At 39.8% G+C, this 19,580-nt stretch overlaps 7 protein-coding genes across 7 annotated transcripts; 5 read left to right on the top strand and 2 right to left on the bottom strand.

Annotated features, from left to right (window-relative positions):
- Nucleotides 1-575: 575 nt before the first annotated feature.
- On the top strand, nt 576-2,150 carry SAPINGB_P001428 (uncharacterized protein; the record flags this gene model as incomplete). Its single annotated transcript, XM_031996150.1, has 1 exon — nt 576-2,150. One exon carries the CDS (start codon nt 576-578, stop codon nt 2,148-2,150), a length of 1,575 nt encoding a protein of 524 aa, XP_031852041.1.
- A 662-nt stretch (nt 2,151-2,812) lies between these two features.
- On the top strand, nt 2,813-4,477 carry SAPINGB_P001427 (uncharacterized protein; the record flags this gene model as incomplete). Its single annotated transcript, XM_031996149.1, has 1 exon — nt 2,813-4,477. One exon carries the CDS (start codon nt 2,813-2,815, stop codon nt 4,475-4,477), a length of 1,665 nt encoding a protein of 554 aa, XP_031852040.1.
- A 388-nt stretch (nt 4,478-4,865) lies between these two features.
- Nucleotides 4,866-7,100, top strand: SAPINGB_P001426 (uncharacterized protein; the record flags this gene model as incomplete). The annotated part of the gene is made up of 1 exon (XM_031996148.1): nt 4,866-7,100. The coding sequence occupies one exon, from the start codon at nt 4,866-4,868 to the stop codon at nt 7,098-7,100; it is 2,235 nt and encodes a 744-aa protein (XP_031852039.1).
- Nucleotides 7,101-7,367: 267 nt separating this feature from the next.
- On the top strand, nt 7,368-10,055 carry SAPINGB_P001425 (uncharacterized protein; the record flags this gene model as incomplete). Its single annotated transcript, XM_031996147.1, has 1 exon — nt 7,368-10,055. The coding sequence occupies one exon, from the start codon at nt 7,368-7,370 to the stop codon at nt 10,053-10,055; it is 2,688 nt and encodes an 895-aa protein (XP_031852038.1).
- Nucleotides 10,056-12,905: 2,850 nt separating this feature from the next.
- On the top strand, nt 12,906-13,503 carry SAPINGB_P001424 (uncharacterized protein; the record flags this gene model as incomplete). The annotated part of the gene is made up of 2 exons (XM_031996146.1): nt 12,906-12,943; nt 13,251-13,503. 2 exons carry the CDS (start codon nt 12,906-12,908, stop codon nt 13,501-13,503), a joined length of 291 nt encoding a protein of 96 aa, XP_031852037.1.
- A 128-nt stretch (nt 13,504-13,631) lies between these two features.
- Nucleotides 13,632-15,278, bottom strand: SAPINGB_P001423 (uncharacterized protein; the record flags this gene model as incomplete). Its single annotated transcript, XM_031996145.1, has 1 exon — nt 13,632-15,278. The coding sequence occupies one exon, from the start codon at nt 15,276-15,278 to the stop codon at nt 13,632-13,634; it is 1,647 nt and encodes a 548-aa protein (XP_031852036.1).
- Nucleotides 15,279-16,559: 1,281 nt separating this feature from the next.
- On the bottom strand, nt 16,560-17,865 carry SAPINGB_P001422 (uncharacterized protein; the record flags this gene model as incomplete). Its single annotated transcript, XM_031996144.1, has 2 exons — nt 16,560-16,887; nt 17,006-17,865. The coding sequence occupies 2 exons, from the start codon at nt 17,863-17,865 to the stop codon at nt 16,560-16,562; spliced, it is 1,188 nt and encodes a 395-aa protein (XP_031852035.1).
- Between the last annotated feature and the right edge of the window lie 1,715 nt (nt 17,866-19,580).

Below are 19,580 nucleotides of genomic sequence, written 5' to 3'. Positions count from 1 at the left end.
TTAATGTCTCTTTTTCTTTTTCTTTTTATTGTATTTATATCTGTTTTTTATATAAAAATTTCAACGTTTCGGTTTAACTTCGGTGTCTATCAATCTCTGTTATTGCACGTGAATCTAGTTATTTTAATGGTAGGAGTTATCTTGGTGCATTTGTAGCAACTGGTCTATTCATCTAGACTGGCGGCCTAGACTTTTTCTTATTTGGACCTGGCAAAAAAAACAAAAAAATACACACACACAACGCCCAAGCTTTTCAACTTGCTTTTTTTATACACACAAACCACAAATTTTTTTTTTTTTTTCTTTCAAACCGGCTGAACTTGGGAGATTTGCCTATTTTAATCACATTGGCAAACAAACACATACACACGCTTCTAGACATAATCCCACCTAGCCAATCACAATCTGCCGGACTCAGATTACTCAGCCTGCAATTATGATTCATGCTGGCTTACTACACAACTGATCGCACCCCAAATCAAAAAAGACTTTGATTTCTTATAAATATTTAATAAAAGACTTTGCAACATTCCTTTTTCTTTTTTTTAAACTTTCTTTTTACAAGCAACTGTTCAATGGTCACATTATCAAGCAAACAAGATACTGGAAAGCTCAAGGCTACCGAGGAAACTGCGCTACTGAGCGATTCCACGGTCAGTAGAACATCACAGGCCACTGACGACTCCGAAAACAGTCTCCAAGATTTTGAATCACAGCAACAACAACAACAACAGCCAGCCCACAAAATATCTTATTACCTTTACTTCTCACATTTCCTTTCCACATGGAATGCACGAGTGCTGGAATATGGTGCAGTCCTCTTTCTCGCAGAAATGGTTCCAAACACGTTCCTGCCGCTCTCACTATACGCCTTTTTCCGCTCCCTTACAGCCATTATTTTTTCACACAAGCTAGGCCTTTACATTGACCACACAAACAGACTCGAAGTCGTAAGAACATCCATTGTACACCAACGTATAGCCGTCGTAACCACATGTTTTCTGTTATGGCTCATGGCGTTGCTTCTTAAACCGCAGCGCGGCGATAGCAATGCCGAAATGATAGCAATGACCTTCGAGTCTTCGTTGGAGCTTAACCCTCTTGTGTATTCTGCAAAGTTCAACATTCTCATGGCTCTTCTCATCATTTGTGCTTGCGTAGAACGTCTTTGTGCAACTATGAACCTTGTTTCCGTTGAACGGGACTGGGTCGTCGTCATTGCAGGCAATGATTCGCGATTTCTGCAGATTCTCAATGCTCGAATGCGCCGGATCGATCTATTTTGCAAACTTCTCGGACCTCTTGCCATCTCTTATCTTGATGCATGGTTACCACTTGTGGGTCTTATTTGGATACTTCTTCTCTGGAACTTTGGATCCATGTTTATCGAGTACTTTACCATTGAGAAAGTCTACCAGGCTTTTGATGAATTGCAGGAGGACAAACCAGCACTTCAACCGACCACAGATCTTCCAAATCCAGCTACAACACAGGGATCTCGAGTAGGTATCTTGTCTAAATTAATCTCATGGTTATACCTCAACTTTGTTTCACCATTTACTTTTTATTTTGATCACAAAATGGTACTGGTATCATTCAGTTTGTCTATTTTATATCTCACAGTGCTATCTTTTGGTCCTCAAATGGTATCTTTTTTGCTTTTCCAAGGCCGTAGCCCAATCGAAGTTGGTTTGCTTCGTACGGTTTCGGTAATTTGTGAGCTCAGCACGACTTTTCTTTCTCCCTGGGTCATGGGATTCACAGGCCCTCTTTACTCGGGTGCAATTTTCATTTTGTGGCAAGTAACATGCCTTGTTGCTGGTCTCTCGCTTGCATGGCCTCAATTAGGAACTGATCCTCGTGGTGCACTTTATCTTGTTGTTGGCGTCATTCTGTCGCGTATAGGTCTCTGGGGATTTGATCTTTCAGCACAAGTCCTCATTCAAAATGGTGTTGAAGCTGAAAACCGAGCACGGTTTTCTTCAGCTGAAGCAGCATGCCAGAGCTTTTTTGAGCTTGTATCGTTTGCACAGACAATGAAGTGGTCCACTCCCCAAGAGTTTAAGTATCCGGCTATTGTGAGTATGATTAGTGTAATCATAGCCGCTCTAGTTTATTTTGTTTATGTGCTTAAAAAGACAGTTTTATAGATTTTATATTTCAACAAAACAATACAATAGGACTTTAGATTTTTTTTTTAAAAAAAAAGGAGACAGAGAGAAAGAGAAAGAGAGAAAGACAGAAAAAGAGAAAGAAAGAGGGAAAGACAGAGAGAACATTGTAGGTTCAAAAACAGAAGAAAAAGAGCAAAAGGACCAATAATATAATTGAATCTAATCTTCTACTTCTTTGGAATTTCGATTGGCCAACAAGATCTAATCTTATCAGGGTAAGGGCTTTTCTATGTTCTCCGCGCGCAAAGGCCGTCCAATGGCCGGGGACTTGTTACAGTCCGACTTATTCCATTTGTTACAGCCTGCTCCAGTCAGAAAAATTTCCTGTAGGCACAGACATAAAAAAATCCTCCCTTTTCACAATCACCACAACCACCCCCTCCCTAACAAATACCATCATCCTTTTGCTTAACCAGCATCTTATATATTCTACAGATCCGATAACTCACTTTTGAAGTGCTGATCTACGCTCCAAATTTGATCACAATTTTTTTTTATTGGGGGGGCCGTCAAAATACCTTTCTATTCAATACGTCTCAGCCTAGTCTCGCTCACATGCTGACTTAAGAACGGAAGCCAATATTTTTTTTTCTAACAAACACAAACACAAACGTACACATTCCTCTCAAAAATAACCAATGCTGCTGAAATCCCGAGCCACGGGGTTCGCCAACCAGCAGCTGCTGTCATTTTCTGTCGGGTACTCTGCCGTGGTTTTTGCTGACATTGAGCCTCTTGCCCGTACCCGGCGTTTTTTTGTCTCCCAAAACAGATCACCTGTTCGTCGACGGACTTTTTCGTCTTCGGGTATTCTGGCCTCCGTTGTATCTTCGGGACTTGCTTCTTCTCACTCGTCTTCATCTTCTAAGCCTTTTGATTTCCTTTCAAATTCTTTTTTGCAGATAGCACTTTCATCAACTTCCTCCACACCAAACAACTCAGAGAGCTCCCAAAAACCGATACCCCAAACTGCTACATCTACAGAGGATGCTGCTACCAAGTATGCAACTTCTGCAGAAGATGCAGCTTTAAACCCATTCCCCACACCTATCCGTGTTTCTTTGTCACCAGACTCAAAGCCTGTAGTCGATTTTGCTACCAAGGCTTTTTCGTGCGTTGATAAGGACGAAAGTATCACTAAACCCACAGATACTGTTTCCCAAGCGGCAACAGCCTCTGCTAATACACCATTTGTAGTGACTCCTGTTGATACTACCACCAAAAAGTCTGTTTCTAAAGCTAAAACACAATCTCCTTTTGCTCCATATATTGCACTCACCAAACCCCGTCTTTCCGCGCTGGTTGTGCTTTCCGCCATGTCTGCCTATGCCCTCACGCCAAACCATGCTACGCTTGCTCAGCTTTTGTTTCTTACAATTGGTACGACCCTTTCATCGGGATCGGCAAACGCAATCAACATGGGTCGCGAGTACCAGTACGACGCTCTCATGACGCGCACCCGTACTCGTCCCGTTGTCCGTGGTCTTATCACCCCTAATCAGGCTTTCAGCTTTGCTGCTATTTCTGGTATTGTTGGTGTTTCTTCCTTGTACTGGGGAGTCAACCCTACCGTTGCCTACCTTGGCGCCAGTAACATTATCCTTTACGGTATTATCTACACAACTCTCAAGCGCAAGTCCATCTCAAACACGTGGGTTGGCGCTGTTGTTGGCGCCATTCCACCCCTTATGGGCTGGGCCGCCTCCAGCTCGCTTGCCGATCCTGGTGCGTGGTGTTTAGCAGCCTTGCTTTACACATGGCAATTCCCACATTTTAATGCTCTCAGTCATAGCATTCGTGACGAGTACAAGAATGCTGGGTATGTCATGGCAGCGTGGACTAACCCTGCACTCAATGCGCGCGTGGCTTTACGTTACTCGCTCCTAATGTTTCCTATTTGTATTGGCATGAGCTACTTTAACATCACAGACTGGGTTTTTGCCTTTGACAGTTCGCTTGTCAATGGCTGGCTTACATTATGGGCCTATAAGTTTTGGCTGGAGCAGCGCTCTGTCAAGCCAATTGCCAACCGTAACGGCGTTCTTTACCAAACAGGACTGCCGTTTAATATGAACACAAATGGCAGTGGCCAAGGGTCGTATTCGTCTTCTGCAAAGTGCAACGGCTTTGCACGGAAGCTTTTCTGGGGTAGTGTCATCCACTTGCCTGCTATTTTGCTTCTGGCCATGATCCACAAAAAGGGGCAATGGGATTGGCTTTTTGGGTCTGGTGAGGAAGAGGAAGAGGATGATGGTACTGTTAGACTTAATGAGTCTGGTCAAAGCGTGCTTCAGAGCTCATAGGAAGCCTGGTGCTTTTTTTTTTGTACCCTACGACCAACTCTTCTTTTCCTCTTTTTATGATGATTTATGAACGATATGGACAGATTTGTATAGACTGTCTTTTGTTGAACTAGTTGTATATACACATATTATATTATATAAAAATAATCTCTATTCTTAATGACGGAATGTTTTATCTATTTTGAAAAAAAAAAAAAAAAAAAAAAGTTAAAATATAATAATTTTTTTTTTTTTTTTTTTTTTTTTTTTTTGAAATAACGTTTTGGGTGAGAATCTTGTTGTGTTTACTTTGTTTACGATCCACCGATTTTCTTTTTTTCTTTGGGGTTTCCAAGCCTTTAAAAAAGCATTCTTCCCACCACAAGAACCAAGTTAGACAATCCAAACAATGGAGTTCCCATTGATTTTGCCAACAGATATTTACAAGGCTCGAGGGTCTAAAGGGCATACTCCCCATGTAATGCAGTCACCGTTTGCAGGCATGCGTAAAGCAAACAATAATAATAACAACAACAACAACATTAGCAGCAACAACAATAACAGCAGCACTTCTGGCCATGGAACAAATAACCGCCAAAACAACTTTGAATCGTTCAACATGTTTAACGGATATAACGAAAATGATGAAGTTTTGCCTCACGAGGAAGTTCCTCCAGAGCCGCTAATGCCAGGTCCTCAGCTCGAAGGCTTGATTGCACCTCCTGGACTAGATGGGTCTGTGACAAGGTCAGCTTTTGGTGCTCCCAAAGCTCGTAGGTCTCCTCTAGTTTTATGGACCCCTTCGCGCAATGCTTGTGGATTAAGTGCTCAAGCAATAACTGAAAGCAGGTTCAACCGGTGGTACTATATGGCTACGCTACGGACGTTTGGATTTGACTACTTGAAGCCTCCTGGAGTACCCAAAACACTTAAGACCATGCTGGAGGAAGAAGAAATGAGTGAAATGGGCGAGGAAAGTTTGGATCTAGATGTAGGAATGATGCAAGTACCTGGAGACATGCCGACTGATGGACTTGTGCAAGGCCCAGAAATTTTGGAGGACCAGGCCATGGAAGTAGTACCGGACATAAGCAGAGGTTCTATAACATTTGACGATGCGCGACAACCCGGCATGAACAACAATATTATCCTGAATAATTTGGAAGATGAAGGTATTGAAGAACCTAATGCAGAAGAGGAAGAAGATGCAGAGGAAGAGGCAGATTTAGATGCAGAAATTGAGGAAGCAGAGGAATTTAACTACGACTATTCCGACGATGAATATGACGAAGGCGAGTATGAGGGCCCCCTATTTGACGACGATGATTACCAACAAGATGATTTTGAAGAAACACATCGTACTCCGCAAACACAGCCACGAACGTCAATGACGCCAGCAACTACAGGAGCTAACGCAAGTTTCATACGGCACACCCCGCACCATCCTAACGAAGAAGAATACTCGTTTGATGAAGATACAGAGCGCAGCTTTTTCTATGGGAGTCACGCAAGTGGTGCTGGGGGTAGTACAACGGCAGCGGCAGCGGCGGCAGCAGCAGCAGCAGCAGCAGCCAACCACGGATACTTTCCATCTTCGTCATCATCTTCATCGCTACACAGACCAATTATGCACCATCAGGGTGGTGGCACTGGCAGTAACGGAAATAGCCATACGCGCGAGAGCTCGGCAATGGAGTTCGATTTCTCCAATTCATTGAGCAGTAGTCGGTTTGACTTCATTGCGGAGAGCACGGCTCGGTCTCTTCTCCCAGGAGGCACCCGCAGTGCTAATCAATCGCTTGATTCTGATCACCCAGATGCATCGGCAGAGGCGGCCGAACCACGAATGCTACCGCGAATGCTACCACCTGTGCAATACTCTCGACCTTCATTGATAACGGTACCACCACTTGGACCTCCGCCTCTGCGACAGTCGTCTGGCGCAGATCCAGAAACGCCGTACTCCTTGACGATTCGCTCAGGGTCGCTCACACCCCCTCCAATTCTTTCTGTGGCTGCAGCAGCAGTGACTGCAGCTGCAGTGTTTCCATCAACATCCAACAGACCAGCTTCGGAAGTAGCAGTGACTGCAGCGGCGTCCTCGGGCCAGCCAGCCTTGCTGGGCGCGAACGGCGCTGAAGCGGCACTGGGGTTTCCCACGACGGTATCAAGACGCGGCAGTCGACGGGTAAGCTCGCGGTTCGATTCTGAGTATGGCATAGGGCCCGAGTCACCAGAAACACCTGGGCGAACGCAGCCGCCGCCTGGTGCAGCGGTACATCGACGATATAGTAGACTGTTTTTTGCAAATCCGTACCGGCGTGGGGATGGTGATGATGGGTGGAGTAATAATAGCAACGGCACAACACCAACTAGTACCATCAACAATAATAATACGGCTGCGATAATAACTAATGATGCCGTATCTGGACATCACAATGATAACTCTTTGGGAGCCGGACATGACGAGCATTCTGGATCTCACAGCTTGAGCATTGGGAACATGACAAGCAATGCTTCGGTCGAGATGCAGTCTACACCCATCTTGGGACCTGCTACAGGCGGCGTTTTGCAGCAAACACACTCAGCTGGGGGTCTGCGTGTTTCGGAAGATGAGGAATCCGATATGAGCGTTGACGACTGAAGTGGAATCATAATAATAATCATAAAGATATACATTTAGGAATTATTTTTTTTAATTAATTGAATTATTAGTGTACACGGCGCTTTCCTTTGATATCCGCCGTTTTTTATGGATGCGTCGTTGTCGTTGTTGTTGTTGTTGTTGTTGTTGTTGTGATTGATGACGATATAAATACTCCACTCAGGTAAGGCTTTTTCCCCAGCCAACTTTTTTTTTTCTTCACTACCACCATCAACCACTATAAACAACCAAAATTTGCCACCACTAATGTCTTCTCAAGACCGCGATGTTTTGCCTAAGGGCCTTAAGCCCGTTAATTACAATCTAAAGATCTACGAAATTGATACCGAAGCTCTTACTTTCAACGGTACCGTCGTCATTCATTATGCTGTTACCGCTCCCACAAGCGCGGTCTACCTCAATGCACGCGACCTGACTATCAAGGATGCAACTGTCGCCACCTTTTCCACAAAAACCGAGTCGGTCATTGATGTGACCTCCATCTCATATGACAAGCCTACAGAGGTTGTGACTTTGGAATTGGCTACTCCTATTGGGGAGGCTGTCAGTAAGGTTCTTGTCACTGTCAATTACTCAGGTATTATCCAAACAAACATGGCTGGCTTCTATCGCTCCAAGTACAAGGAGGCTTCTTCCGGAAAGGACACCCTTATGCTGTCTACACAGTTCGAAGCTACTGATGCTCGTCGTGCTTTCCCTTGTGCTGATGAACCTAATCTTAAGGCCACCTTTGACCTTTCCATTGCTGTTCCAGAGACATGGACTGCTATTTCCAACATGCCCATTGTCTCCAGTCAAACCCCAGGCAGTGGTAAGAAGTCTGGTGAGGACGGCTCAAACACCAAGATTGTTACTTTTGATACCACTCCTGTCATGAGCACTTACTTGCTTGCTTGGGCTACTGGTGATTTTGAGTACATTGAAGCCTTTACCGAAAAATCTTACAATGGTCGCAAGTTGCCTGTGAGAGTCTACACCACTAAGGGTCTTTCCAGCCAGGGTCAATTGGCTCTTGAAAGCGCTGCCAAGATTGTTGATTACTTTTCTGAAATTTTTGATATCGATTATGCTCTTCCTAAAGTCGACCTGTTGGCTGTCCACGAATTTTCACACGGTGCCATGGAGAACTGGGGTCTCATTACTTACCGCACTACCGCTGTTCTTTACGATGAGGAAACTAGTGATGCTGCTTACAAGACTCGGGTAGTTTACGTCGTTGCCCATGAGCTGGCTCATCAATGGTTCGGCAACCTCGTCACCATGGACTGGTGGAACGAGCTTTGGCTTAATGAAGGCTTTGCCACTTATGTCGGCTGGCTGGCAGTTGACCACCTATACCCTGATTGGCAGGTCTTTTCCCGTTTCATTACCGAGGCTCTTCAGGGTGCCTTTGGCCTTGACTCTTTGCGTCAATCTCATCCCATTGAAGTTCCTGTTAAGTCTGCTCTCGATATTGATCAGATTTTTGACAGTATATCTTATCTCAAGGGTGCTTCTACCATTCGCATGCTGAGTAACCAGCTTGGCACTCAAACCTTCCTCAAGGGTGTTTCCAACTACCTTAAAAAGCATGCTTATGGTAATGCCCACACTATCGACCTTTGGTCTTCGCTTTCTGATGTCTCAGGTATCGATGTTGATGCTGCCATGAAGAACTGGACTGGAAAGATTGGTTTCCCTGTTATCACTGTTGTTGTTAATAAGGATACCGGCGATGTCACTCTTCAGCAGGATCGTTTCCTTAGAGGTGGTGATGTTAAACCTGAAGAGAATGAGACTGTCTGGTGGGTCCCCCTGTCGCTTTCCAGCGGTGCTGAAGCTGATGCCACTATCACATCTTCTTCTGGAACCACTTTGGAAACCAAGGATCTTGTTCTTCTTGGTCTTGCTAACGAAGTTGACTTTTTCCTTTTAAATAAAAACCAGACTAACGTCTACCGCGTTAATTACTCTGCTGAACAGCTCACAAACATTGCCTCCAATATTGAGAAACTTTCTCTCAATGACAGAATCGGTGTTGTTGCTGATGCTGCTTCTCTCGCCATTGCTGGAAGCGGCTCTACCTCTGGTCTTTTATCTCTGATCTTGGCTCTCAAGAAAGACACTAGCTTTGAGGTATGGAGTGAGATTCTTAAGCGTCTCGGTGCTCTTCGTTCTGTTTGGTTTGAACAAGATGAAGAGTCTCAAAAGGGTCTTGCTGCTCTTACTAGGGACGTTCTTTCTTACAATCTGGAACAACTTGGCTGGGAATTTGCTAAGGATGAGGGCTACCGCACTGGCCGTTTGAGAACTCTCATCATTGGCTCTTCTGTTAAGGTTGGTGTTGAGAGCGTGATTTCCGAAGCCAAGACTCGTTTTGCTAAGTGGAAGACTGGCGACAAGTCTGCTATCCATCCATCTCTTCGTCACGCTGTTTTCACAGCTGTACTTAAGTATACCACTGGTTCTGAGCTTACCGAAGCTTACGATGCAATTTTCCAGGAGGTTGTTAAGCCTTCTAGTGTTGACAGTGCTGAGATTGCTCTTTCTTCTCTCGGCTCTGTGACTGATGCTGCTTTGATTGACCGCGGTCTTAACTATATTTTATCTGATGAAGTTCCTTCTCAAGATACCCATTCTATTGGTGGCTCACTTGCTGCCAATGTTGTTGCCCGTTGGAAGTCATGGGAGTATCTCAAGGCCAACTGGGATGCCATTTACAAGAAGTTTTCCACCAACATGGTTGTTTTGGACCGTCTCGTGCGTCTTATGATTACCAATTTTGCTTCTGAGAAGGCATACAAGGAAATTGAAACATTCTATAGCGACAAAAATACACATGGCTTTGAGCGCTCCTTGGGCCAGGCTCTTGACACTATCAAGGCAAATACTGAGTGGGTTGAGCGTGACGGCAAGGAAGTCAAGCAATGGCTTGTTGAAAACAAGTACATTTAAATGTATCAAGTGTATCAGAATAACATATTAGTGATGTAATGTATATTTGTTTAGTTTTCTTAATTTATGCTTAAAAATATATTAAATATGATTTATTTTCTTATCAGGTAGCCCTAACCGACCAAAAATTTATCTTCAAACCATATACCCCTTAATTACCTGTTTGTTTGTTTGTTTTTATTCAAAGGTTATAGAATTATATAACACCAGCATCTTATTGTCCGACTAGGTGACTTGCGTCTGTTTTCATTTTTACCTTTTTAATACAAGTATTTTTGTTCTGTGTGTCTACAGAAAATAAAAAAGTGTTGTTACATCCCCTAGATACAATTTTTGAGTATAATGTTTGTTTGTTTTTATTCAAGGGTTATAGAATTATATAACATCAGCATCTGCGCTATCGTTTTTGAGTATAAAAAATGTCAATACAATCATTATGAAGATATATTTTGTTACATTAATACGATAACTCCTTTAAACTTTTAAGTTAGTCCGATATAGTGTAATGGTTATCACCTCACGCTCTCACCGTGGAAATCGGGGTTCGATTCCCCGTGTCGGAGTTACTTTTTTATATATTTTTTATTATAAAAAAATAAAATTTATTCGACGAAACTTTTTTTTTTTCATAGGTAAATCGTCAGACAACAATATGCCGAAACTTCAATATAAAAATTAAAGAAAGGATTACAAGATATTGTTTGTTTGTTTTTATTCAAGGGTTATAGAATTATATAACATCAGTATCTGCGCTATCCTTCTTGTCCATACTATATATCTTTTCATTTTCAAAATAAACTTTTAATTTTGCCTTCAATATTGCATCTCCAACAGCCCGAAAATAAGTCCTGATGCCAGCTTACGAGGAACAGGAGGTTAACAATAACCAAACCCTCCCGATTACTTGTTTGTTTGTTTGTTTTTATTCAAGGGTTATAGAACTATATAACATCAGCATCTGCGCTATCCTTTTATTGTCTGACTATGTGACTTGCCGGTTTTCATTTGTACCTTTTTAGTACGGGTGGTTTCTGTTCTGTGCGTCTCCGGTAGCCCGGATGATGGGCCCTGATGCCAGCTTACGAGGAACAGGGAGAACCAGTCTGTCGGTCCCAAAACCTTCCCAACCCATTTCCACTTATCTTCACGGACGCCCATGTATTTCTTAATCTCTTCCGTCAGAGATACGGCCCGCAATCACCTGCAGGCTATTTAGACTGTACGGAAGAGTCGGCATTCCTGTAACCAGGGTAGCCTATGGTTTTCAGTCTAGGTGTATACTCCCGTACACATCCTCAGGAAAAGGGGGTATTCTGGGAATCGAACCCAGTATCTTCCGCTTTCGAGCGAACGTGTTACCCTTTACACCATCCAGCCCTTTCCCCTTTCCCTCCCGATTATGTTTGTTTGTTTGTTTTTATTCAAGGGTTATAGAACTATATAACATCAGCATCTGCGCTATCCTTTTATTGTCTGACTATGTGACTTGCCGGTTTTCATTTGTACCTTTTTAGTACGGGTGGTTTCTGTTCTGTGCGTCTCCGGTAGCCCGGAAGATGGGCCCTGATGCCAGCTTACGAGGAACAGGGGGAACCAGTCTGTCGGTCCCAAAACCTTCCCAACCCATTTCCACTTATCTTCACGGACGCCCATGTATTTCTTAATCTCTTCCGTCAGAGATACGGTCCGCAATCACCTGCAGGCTATTTAGACTGTACGGAAGAGTCGGCATTCCTGTAACCAGGGTAGCCTATGGTTTTAAGTTTAGGTGTATACTCCCGTACACATCCTCAGGAAAAGGGGGTATTCTGGGAATCGAACCCAGTATCTTCCGCTATCGAGCGAACGTGTTACCCTTTACACCATCCAGCCCTTTCCCCTCTCCCTCCCGATTACAAGATATTTTATTATCCATTACCTATTAGATGAGGATTTATTTTGCGAAGTCTGACTCCCAGGCAAGTTTATCAAAAAGCCGTTGTAGTATAGTGGTTAGTACACTTCGTTGTGGCTTCAAAATCGAACAATTCCGAAGAAACCTCAGTTCGATTCTGGGCAACGGCACTAAAAACGTTATTTTTTTTGTCTAATAACTCAGACATGGCTGAATTGTTATTTTGTCAGTTTGTTTCTTAGGAACACCAGTTCAAGTAGCATTATTAGGATCAAAAAAGAAAGTAAAAACGACTGGGCTCAACCGGGAATTGAACCCGGGACCTCTCGCAAATTGCTTAGAATACCCTAAGCGAGAATTATACCACTAAACCATCGAGCCAGTTAAGCCGCATTGTTATAATAAAAAATATGATATTAAAACTACATCAATTGATAAAACAATTCTCACATTTCTTTTTTTAGTGGATTTTCTAATGTTTTAAAAGTTAACACGGTTTGTTTTACATTTAAATATATATATATTTAATTAAAAGTAATTTTAAATAAGCCAATTATTTCTTAAATTTAAAATTTTAGGCAAAAATAAGATTGTTTGTACTGACTAAATCCATTTTTTTTTTAAGTCCCAAAAAATTACTATGAAACATTAAGGTTTTTTCTCTATAATAATATCATTATAAAATTTATATATATATAAATATATCGTAAAAATAAAAACAAACCGTATTAGACTTATTATACTGTTCTTATAATGGTATGATGCATCTTAGTTGTTATCAGATATATTCCTGACTACTAAGGTCACGTAGACTATTCGCTTACTTCTTTCTTTAGAGGCTCCGACTCTATTTAAACCCTTTTTACCAAAATATATTGATAGCTATTTTTCAGATTTTGATTTTGAATTTATTATTAATTTCCTATTTTATTATTTTTGTTTTATTACCATCTCCAATGGCTGCCCTTAATACTTCATTTGTTGCTCCTGAAGGGTTTTTTCTTTGTTCCTAACAATACTGATATTTCTTTCAAACCCAACACTTATCATCTACGCTGGTAAAAAAAAAACTATCGGAGGGTTCTTGATCAACGTTATTTTGCTACTCAGTTTATTTTTTTTTAGTTATAACGTTGATATTGCCGATTGGCCTCGTAGCATTTGCAAATTTCTTACTGGTGAAGTGAAGTTTTACGTCATGCTGAAGCTTGGAAATTAAACCCTACTAATTTTGGTAAATCCTGAGGCCGATATAAATATGATTTTTTTTAGCATTAATATTCATATTCATATGAATTTAGTCATGAAGTTAAACAATACCTTCGCAAAGCTGTTATGACTTCTGTTTCTATTGAAGAATTTGAGGTCTACTTTAAAACCCACCGTATCTGCCTCCGTGTCAGCCATCCTATCTTAAACCTTGAACAAGATCTTGGTTTTGGAAACAATTCTTTGACGGCTGTCGATGATTTAATTGAAGGTCTTAACCCTCTTATTTATATTGAATGGAACCGCAATCGTTTAAATGATCTTACCAATGCTTCTCAAATCTGACTATAGTTTAAAAACACAAAAAGATCAACAATTTATTGAATATTATTAACCCTTAAATAAAAATTACTTCATTGTTAAGAAAATCCATGCTTTTTATTTTTTTATTTTTTTTTTTTTGAAAGAAAAACCTAATCAAGTGGAAAACTTTCAATACCTCCGTTTTGGAACCCAAATTTTCTAAACATTTCAGCAATCTCATACATCTCCATTCTGCTGCATGTCAGTTTGCGAAACTGTGGAGTTGATTCATAAATATTAGATATTTTTTTTGGAAACATTGCTTTGAGACCAATTTTCATGTGGTGTAAACAAAGATTGTAAATTTCCATTAGAGTCCGAATCATATTTGGAGGACCATTAAGATTCTCCAACCAATTGACATCATTAGCATTGAAAACTTCTTCATGAGGAATATTAGAAAAATCAGGGCTGAGTATTTCCAGCGACTTCAAAACAGCCCAAATGTGATTCATATCTGGGTTTTCTCTTTCTAGCTCAAGAACATATGGCATCATTTCCCGGTAAATGTATACCGCTGTTCGCCTATTTGACTTTTCATTCAGTAGGTTTAGGTAATATAAAATATTTTGCTTTGTATCCTCGTCTCCAACAAGAGTCGGAATAATGTACGACCAAATTCCAAAGTCAGGGAAATGATGACAGCCTGGGAACACGATATTGATGGCTTCAATGACGGGTGTTATATAAAACGAAACCATAGAAAAAGTGGGGTCGGTTTCAATGCCAAATGTAAAAACATTCTTAAGTTTTTTTAAAAACAGAACCCAGTTTTCTTTATTTTCTGGGCCATACACCCCAAATGCTAGTATTACAGGTGTATCAGTGATGGTATAACCAGAAGCCAAATATAGGTTTAAATCTCTTTTCCACTTTTTTTCCCAATACGGGTAGACTAAAAGCCGGACTATTGGCTTTAGCAATCTTTTATTTTTTCTCAAAGCTAAAGGCGCAATGAACATTCCTTTAAATTTTGATTTGTTCATAGCCGCAATATCGTCCTGGGTAAGGATTTTTGTCAGCAAAGTTTGTTCAGCTCCAAAGGTAATTTTTCGACAAGTTTCCAAGTTTTGGGCATTGATAAGACGGTGACGTATTTCTGGGGTAGCATTGATATAGATCATATCATCTATGGTTTTGGCAGACGGTGGTACTTCAAATTGATCGAGATAAATTGTCATAAAATTTCCTGGGGGGGACCTAGGGAAAACATTGACTCGATGAAATGTTCGGTGGTTTGCAAGACTTATTTCTGTGATTGCAGCAGTGTATGTGGTTGTCGGTACAGTAGGGATAACGGGTGGTTCATTTGAATATCGTGGGTATACGTACAATTTTTTATCCATTTCAGCGTCAATAAAAACGCCTGATTCTATCCCCATCTCACAGTAAATCAGCAATCCTACCAAAAAGCAATTTTTTACAGACGAACGATCAGTCAAAAAATCATTTTTGTATGTTTCCATGGCACTGCAAACGCGGTCCACGGTTTTTTGAGATTGATTTATTTCTTCATCTGTAAGCCCTATTCCTTCATAAAATGGCATATTATAAAATGTCCTAAAAAAGTTAAAGAGTTGAACGTAATGGTCACTCCTGAACTTATCAACTACATAACCAACGTCATAAAGCGGTTCTAAGAATTGATCACCAATTTCATAAACGGAATCCAATGCACCGTTATTTTCGCAGTCGTGGTCGACAACTTTTGTGATGCGATAGACATAATGGTTCATAAAAGTTGGAAAACTTCGCATTTTGATAGTATAAGAGCAAGACTCGTTATGACATTTGACTGACCAACAACTGACATTTTCAAGGGAATCCTCTGGTGTCGTTGTGTCCCATTGCATAGCAAGATTATGTGAATGATGGTATATTTGCATTTCCAAGCTAAACTGCTTTTTAGTGGAATAAGACTTCCCGGGGTATATTTTTATGTCTTTCATAATTTTTAAAAAGTTATTCTCCATGGGTACTTGGCTCCAAGGTTGGGGAGGAAGATATACTAAATCTGGAACCATTTTGCCGAAAATAATATTTCTTTCATTAAACTTCAATTCTTTGTCTTGGTATTTGATCTTTGGAAATTTCACCTTTTGTGGGGTTGGTGATTGTTTCTGATCATTGTAAAAAGCCAAATATTTTCTTTGATCAAAATCTGAGTCTAAATCAAGTTCAGGTTTAAGATTTATATTAATAGCAACTTCTCTTTCTTGTAGTGTCAAGTTAAGTGCATCTGGTAAAAACTGCTGTTTTACTTGATTGTATATCAAGTCAACGAGGAAAGCCAGTCTATTAAGAATTCTCCGAAAAGACTTCTTCGTTTTCTTTTTATTGCTTCGATATTGTGTCCAATTTTTAATCCATTCGTTTAGAATTTTAATAACCACATGCTTTAAGAAATTAGTTTTGAGAGAATCATCAAAAATAAAAATAAAAAAAATTAATTTTGGAGTACTTACACGGACGTTAAAAATTAAATTCTTTTTTTCTTCCTTCCCTCGATTTATAGACTCTAGTAAAAGTAAATGGAGTTCTTGACCTAATTTCTTGGAATCTAGATCATGATGATGCTATTTATAAAAGTTAGTTTCAACAAAATAATAGAAAGGATTTAAAAAATTCTTACTTTTACAATCGCATTTGAAATTTTATCAAAAGACCAACACTAGTAAAGTTAGAAAAGAAGAAAACAAAACAATTTAGAAAGTTGGGTAAAGCCGGGTTTATTAAAGTATACAGTGAAGTTTTTAGGCATTAAAATTGAAACAATCTCTTCGCATTGAAAGCGAAAGTTTTGCTGTGTAGAACCAAGCTCTGTGAAAATACTCATTTTGTTTTGTTTTATTTTATTAAAGAAGTGAGAAAGAAAAAAAGGGAGAATATTTTTTTTAAAAAGAAAAAAGGAATAGATTTCATAAGAAATGTCATTATCCTAATTCAGTAACATGAGGCTTGAATAGTCTATTTCAAAAAAAAAAAAATTTAACTCTAATTATGTTTAATATGTTTAACAAAAAAAATTTTTTTTATAATCAAAGAGGTTGTCTGACAACCACTTCATCAACACGAGCACGTTGAAGCTCTATAGCTGGAGTAACCCAAGTACCGCAGCTACACTTGTTCCCCTGCCAAGAGTATGAACCAATTCTGGAGTTGCATTTTGGACAGCAGAACTTCCCATCAATAGCACCCTTTTCAAGTTCAGGTTTCATCCACATGGCAGGTTCCATAAAGTATTGCATACAGGCGCGGTCGAGTGAAGAGTGAACAGAAAGACCATTTCTTGGAGCATTTTTTAAGCCGGGGGCATTGGATGGTGGTGTGTGTAAGATAAAAGCTTTGGAGCTGGCCAGCGGGGTTCTAAAGGTAAAAAAAAAAAAAAAAAAAAAAAAAAAATCAAAGTTAGAGTCTGGGTTTTTGTTAGCCAGGGACTAAAGAAATCCTTCAAAAGGAAAATGATTAGTGAGGGGAAACTTACCTGCACTTTTTGCAGCGAAGCTGGGTGAGTCTAGGTTGTATAGGTGTATTTGTAGGAGCAGGTTGAGCACCAAGAGAAGTTTGACTAGAAGCTTCAGGAGCTCTTTGAAGTCTGGCGTAGAGATCAGTCAGGGCTGGTCTACTAGCTGGAACCCTTGGTCCAGGAGCAAGTGTAGATGTAGGTGGGACTTGACCGGAAGATTCATTGGAGCTAAGTTTGTACATGCCATCTGAAGCAGAGACGTAGTTGATATCTTTTGGAGGTTGTCCTGTGAGAGGGATACCTTCAGCACGTTTTGCAAGAATCCATTGGCGATAAAGAGGCTTTTCGAGAGAAATAGCACAACCACTACGCAAGAAAATAACGAGCTGGGAACGGAATGAGTCGTTTGGGTTTGCAATAGAGCGGCCTTGTTTGATGCTATTGATTGTTTTCGTGACAAATGTGGTTGCAAGATCTTCATTGTCTTTAGCCTTTTGAGCAATGTAGTAACCGTGATCAGGTTTAGTGGAATCTTCTGGAGACGGGGGTTTTGTAGTTTCAGTTAAGATATATGCGGTGGCGATTGTGACGGAACGTGAGATACCAGCAATACAGTGGACCAGGACATTGCCGCCTTCACGGACGGCCGCATCGATGAACTCATTAGTTTGAGCAAAAAAGCGCATAATGTCTTCTTCATCGTCATCATCGATTTCAATGTGCAGTTGCTTGAAGCCTAAGGCAGACATGTCTGTGACATCGCCGCGCAATAAGCTGACAATGTGGGTGATATTTGCAGCCTTGAGATCGCGGGGGGACGACAGTGCCCAAACGGATCCCACATAGATGTTTTCAGAGATTTTATCCATAGCGCCCATGGTAAGCTTAGATGAGATGTAGTAAATGGTAGATTTTATTAGAAGAAAGAGAATAAGGAAAGGATTAAAGAAACGGTTCTTTTAAATTTTTTTTTTTTTTACAAGATTGAAAAAAAAAAAATAGTATATATCAAAAAACTTCAGGTTAACAGTTCTTATTTATATATTTTATCACTACCAGTTGGATAACTTCAAATAATAAAATTCAAAATGAGGGGGGTGGGGAAGATCAAATCATGTTAAAAAATTTTCACCTCGGAATTAAATTATATCCCTAACCCACAAAATCAAAGTAAATCATAGAAGATTAAGAATTTACTTCTTTAAATTTTACGTTTACTACGATATAATTATATTAATAATATCGTGATAGCTTGTATCGCCATCTCGTCAGATTTCAGTCAAATCCCAAGAGCCTCAAGAGCCCAAATGGTAGCAACAAAAAAGTCATAGACGGATAGCGACTGGAGATTATTCACAGAGGCAGGGAACGGAGGAAAGCCCAAGGGGCCTTTCAAAGCCCAGGATCAACCCTCAACTGATAGCAGGAAAAACATAACTCTTCAAGAGATGCATAGACCAATGCTAAAGCCTCGTTAAAAGATTAAAACTAAATAAGTATTAGATTAATCCTACTGATGATGAGGAAAAAAAAAAAGAAGAAAAGGAAAAGAAAGAGGTGGGACTAACCAGATATTTATAGTTTTTTGTTGGAAAAAAAAAAAAAAATTTTATGAGTGAAATCCGGGTAACTCTTGCCCTATGTGATAATAGTAATTCACGTGATATTAAATTACCCGGTATTGTCTCAATCACCTATCAAAGCTACAGAAAGGAATTTCTAAATAACTTGGGTTACTTGTCACTTTATTGATATGTCCAGTCTACTCTTAATCAAGGAATATTTTTTAGGGTTGGAAAATAGAGCTGATATACCATATAAACATTGTCATTACTATCATTTCTATATATATATATTTATTATTTATATAAATAAGGATATATGTGATAAGATACATTTTTTAAAACAGAAAATAAAAATAAAAAAAATAAAAAAGATAAAAATTATAAAGTATCGTTTCGATTAATCATTAAGTGTGTAGAAGTTGGGAATTCCTTTATTGTCCTTTTATTTTTTTCGCTTCCATATAATAACTTTGTACATTTTGGTAATTTCATCTTTTTCGTTAGGCCCAGTATATATATATATATATATATATATATTCTTTTTCTCCTTTATTGTCCTAATATTATTTTTTTTAATCAAGTCAACTTGTATTGTATATATTTTGTTAAGATCTGAAACCATTGTTTTTTAAGAGCTTATTAAAAAAAAAAAAAGGAAACCTCCTTATTCTCTAGAGAATCAAGAATCAAGAATCAAGAATCAAGAATATTCATAACCGTTGTCTTGATCGTCTGCTACTTCGTCGGTACAATAGTCTTGTTTGTTGTAATCGTTGGTGGATGGGGTGAAAACACCGGGGACATTGGAGGTTTCTAGACTTTGTTCCAGTTCCGATATTTTGACAAAACATATCACCACAGTAGATGAACTTGGGTTCATTCTTGCATCCACATGACCAGAGAATTGTTGTAGATTTGCACATTTTATTTTTAATGAATGAAAGGTGAACCGGAGAGGTTTTTTTTTTTTTTTTTTTTTTTTTTTGGTTTTCAATAGTAGGGCTAAGGGGGCTGATTGATTATGAGAT

This window comes from Magnusiomyces paraingens, assembly GCF_902498895.1.
Source record: "Magnusiomyces paraingens strain CBS 517.90 genome assembly, contig: contig1, whole genome shotgun sequence".
Classification (NCBI taxonomy): domain Eukaryota; kingdom Fungi; phylum Ascomycota; class Dipodascomycetes; order Dipodascales; family Dipodascaceae; genus Magnusiomyces; species Magnusiomyces paraingens.
This window is presented reverse-complemented; position numbering and strand designations above follow the sequence as displayed.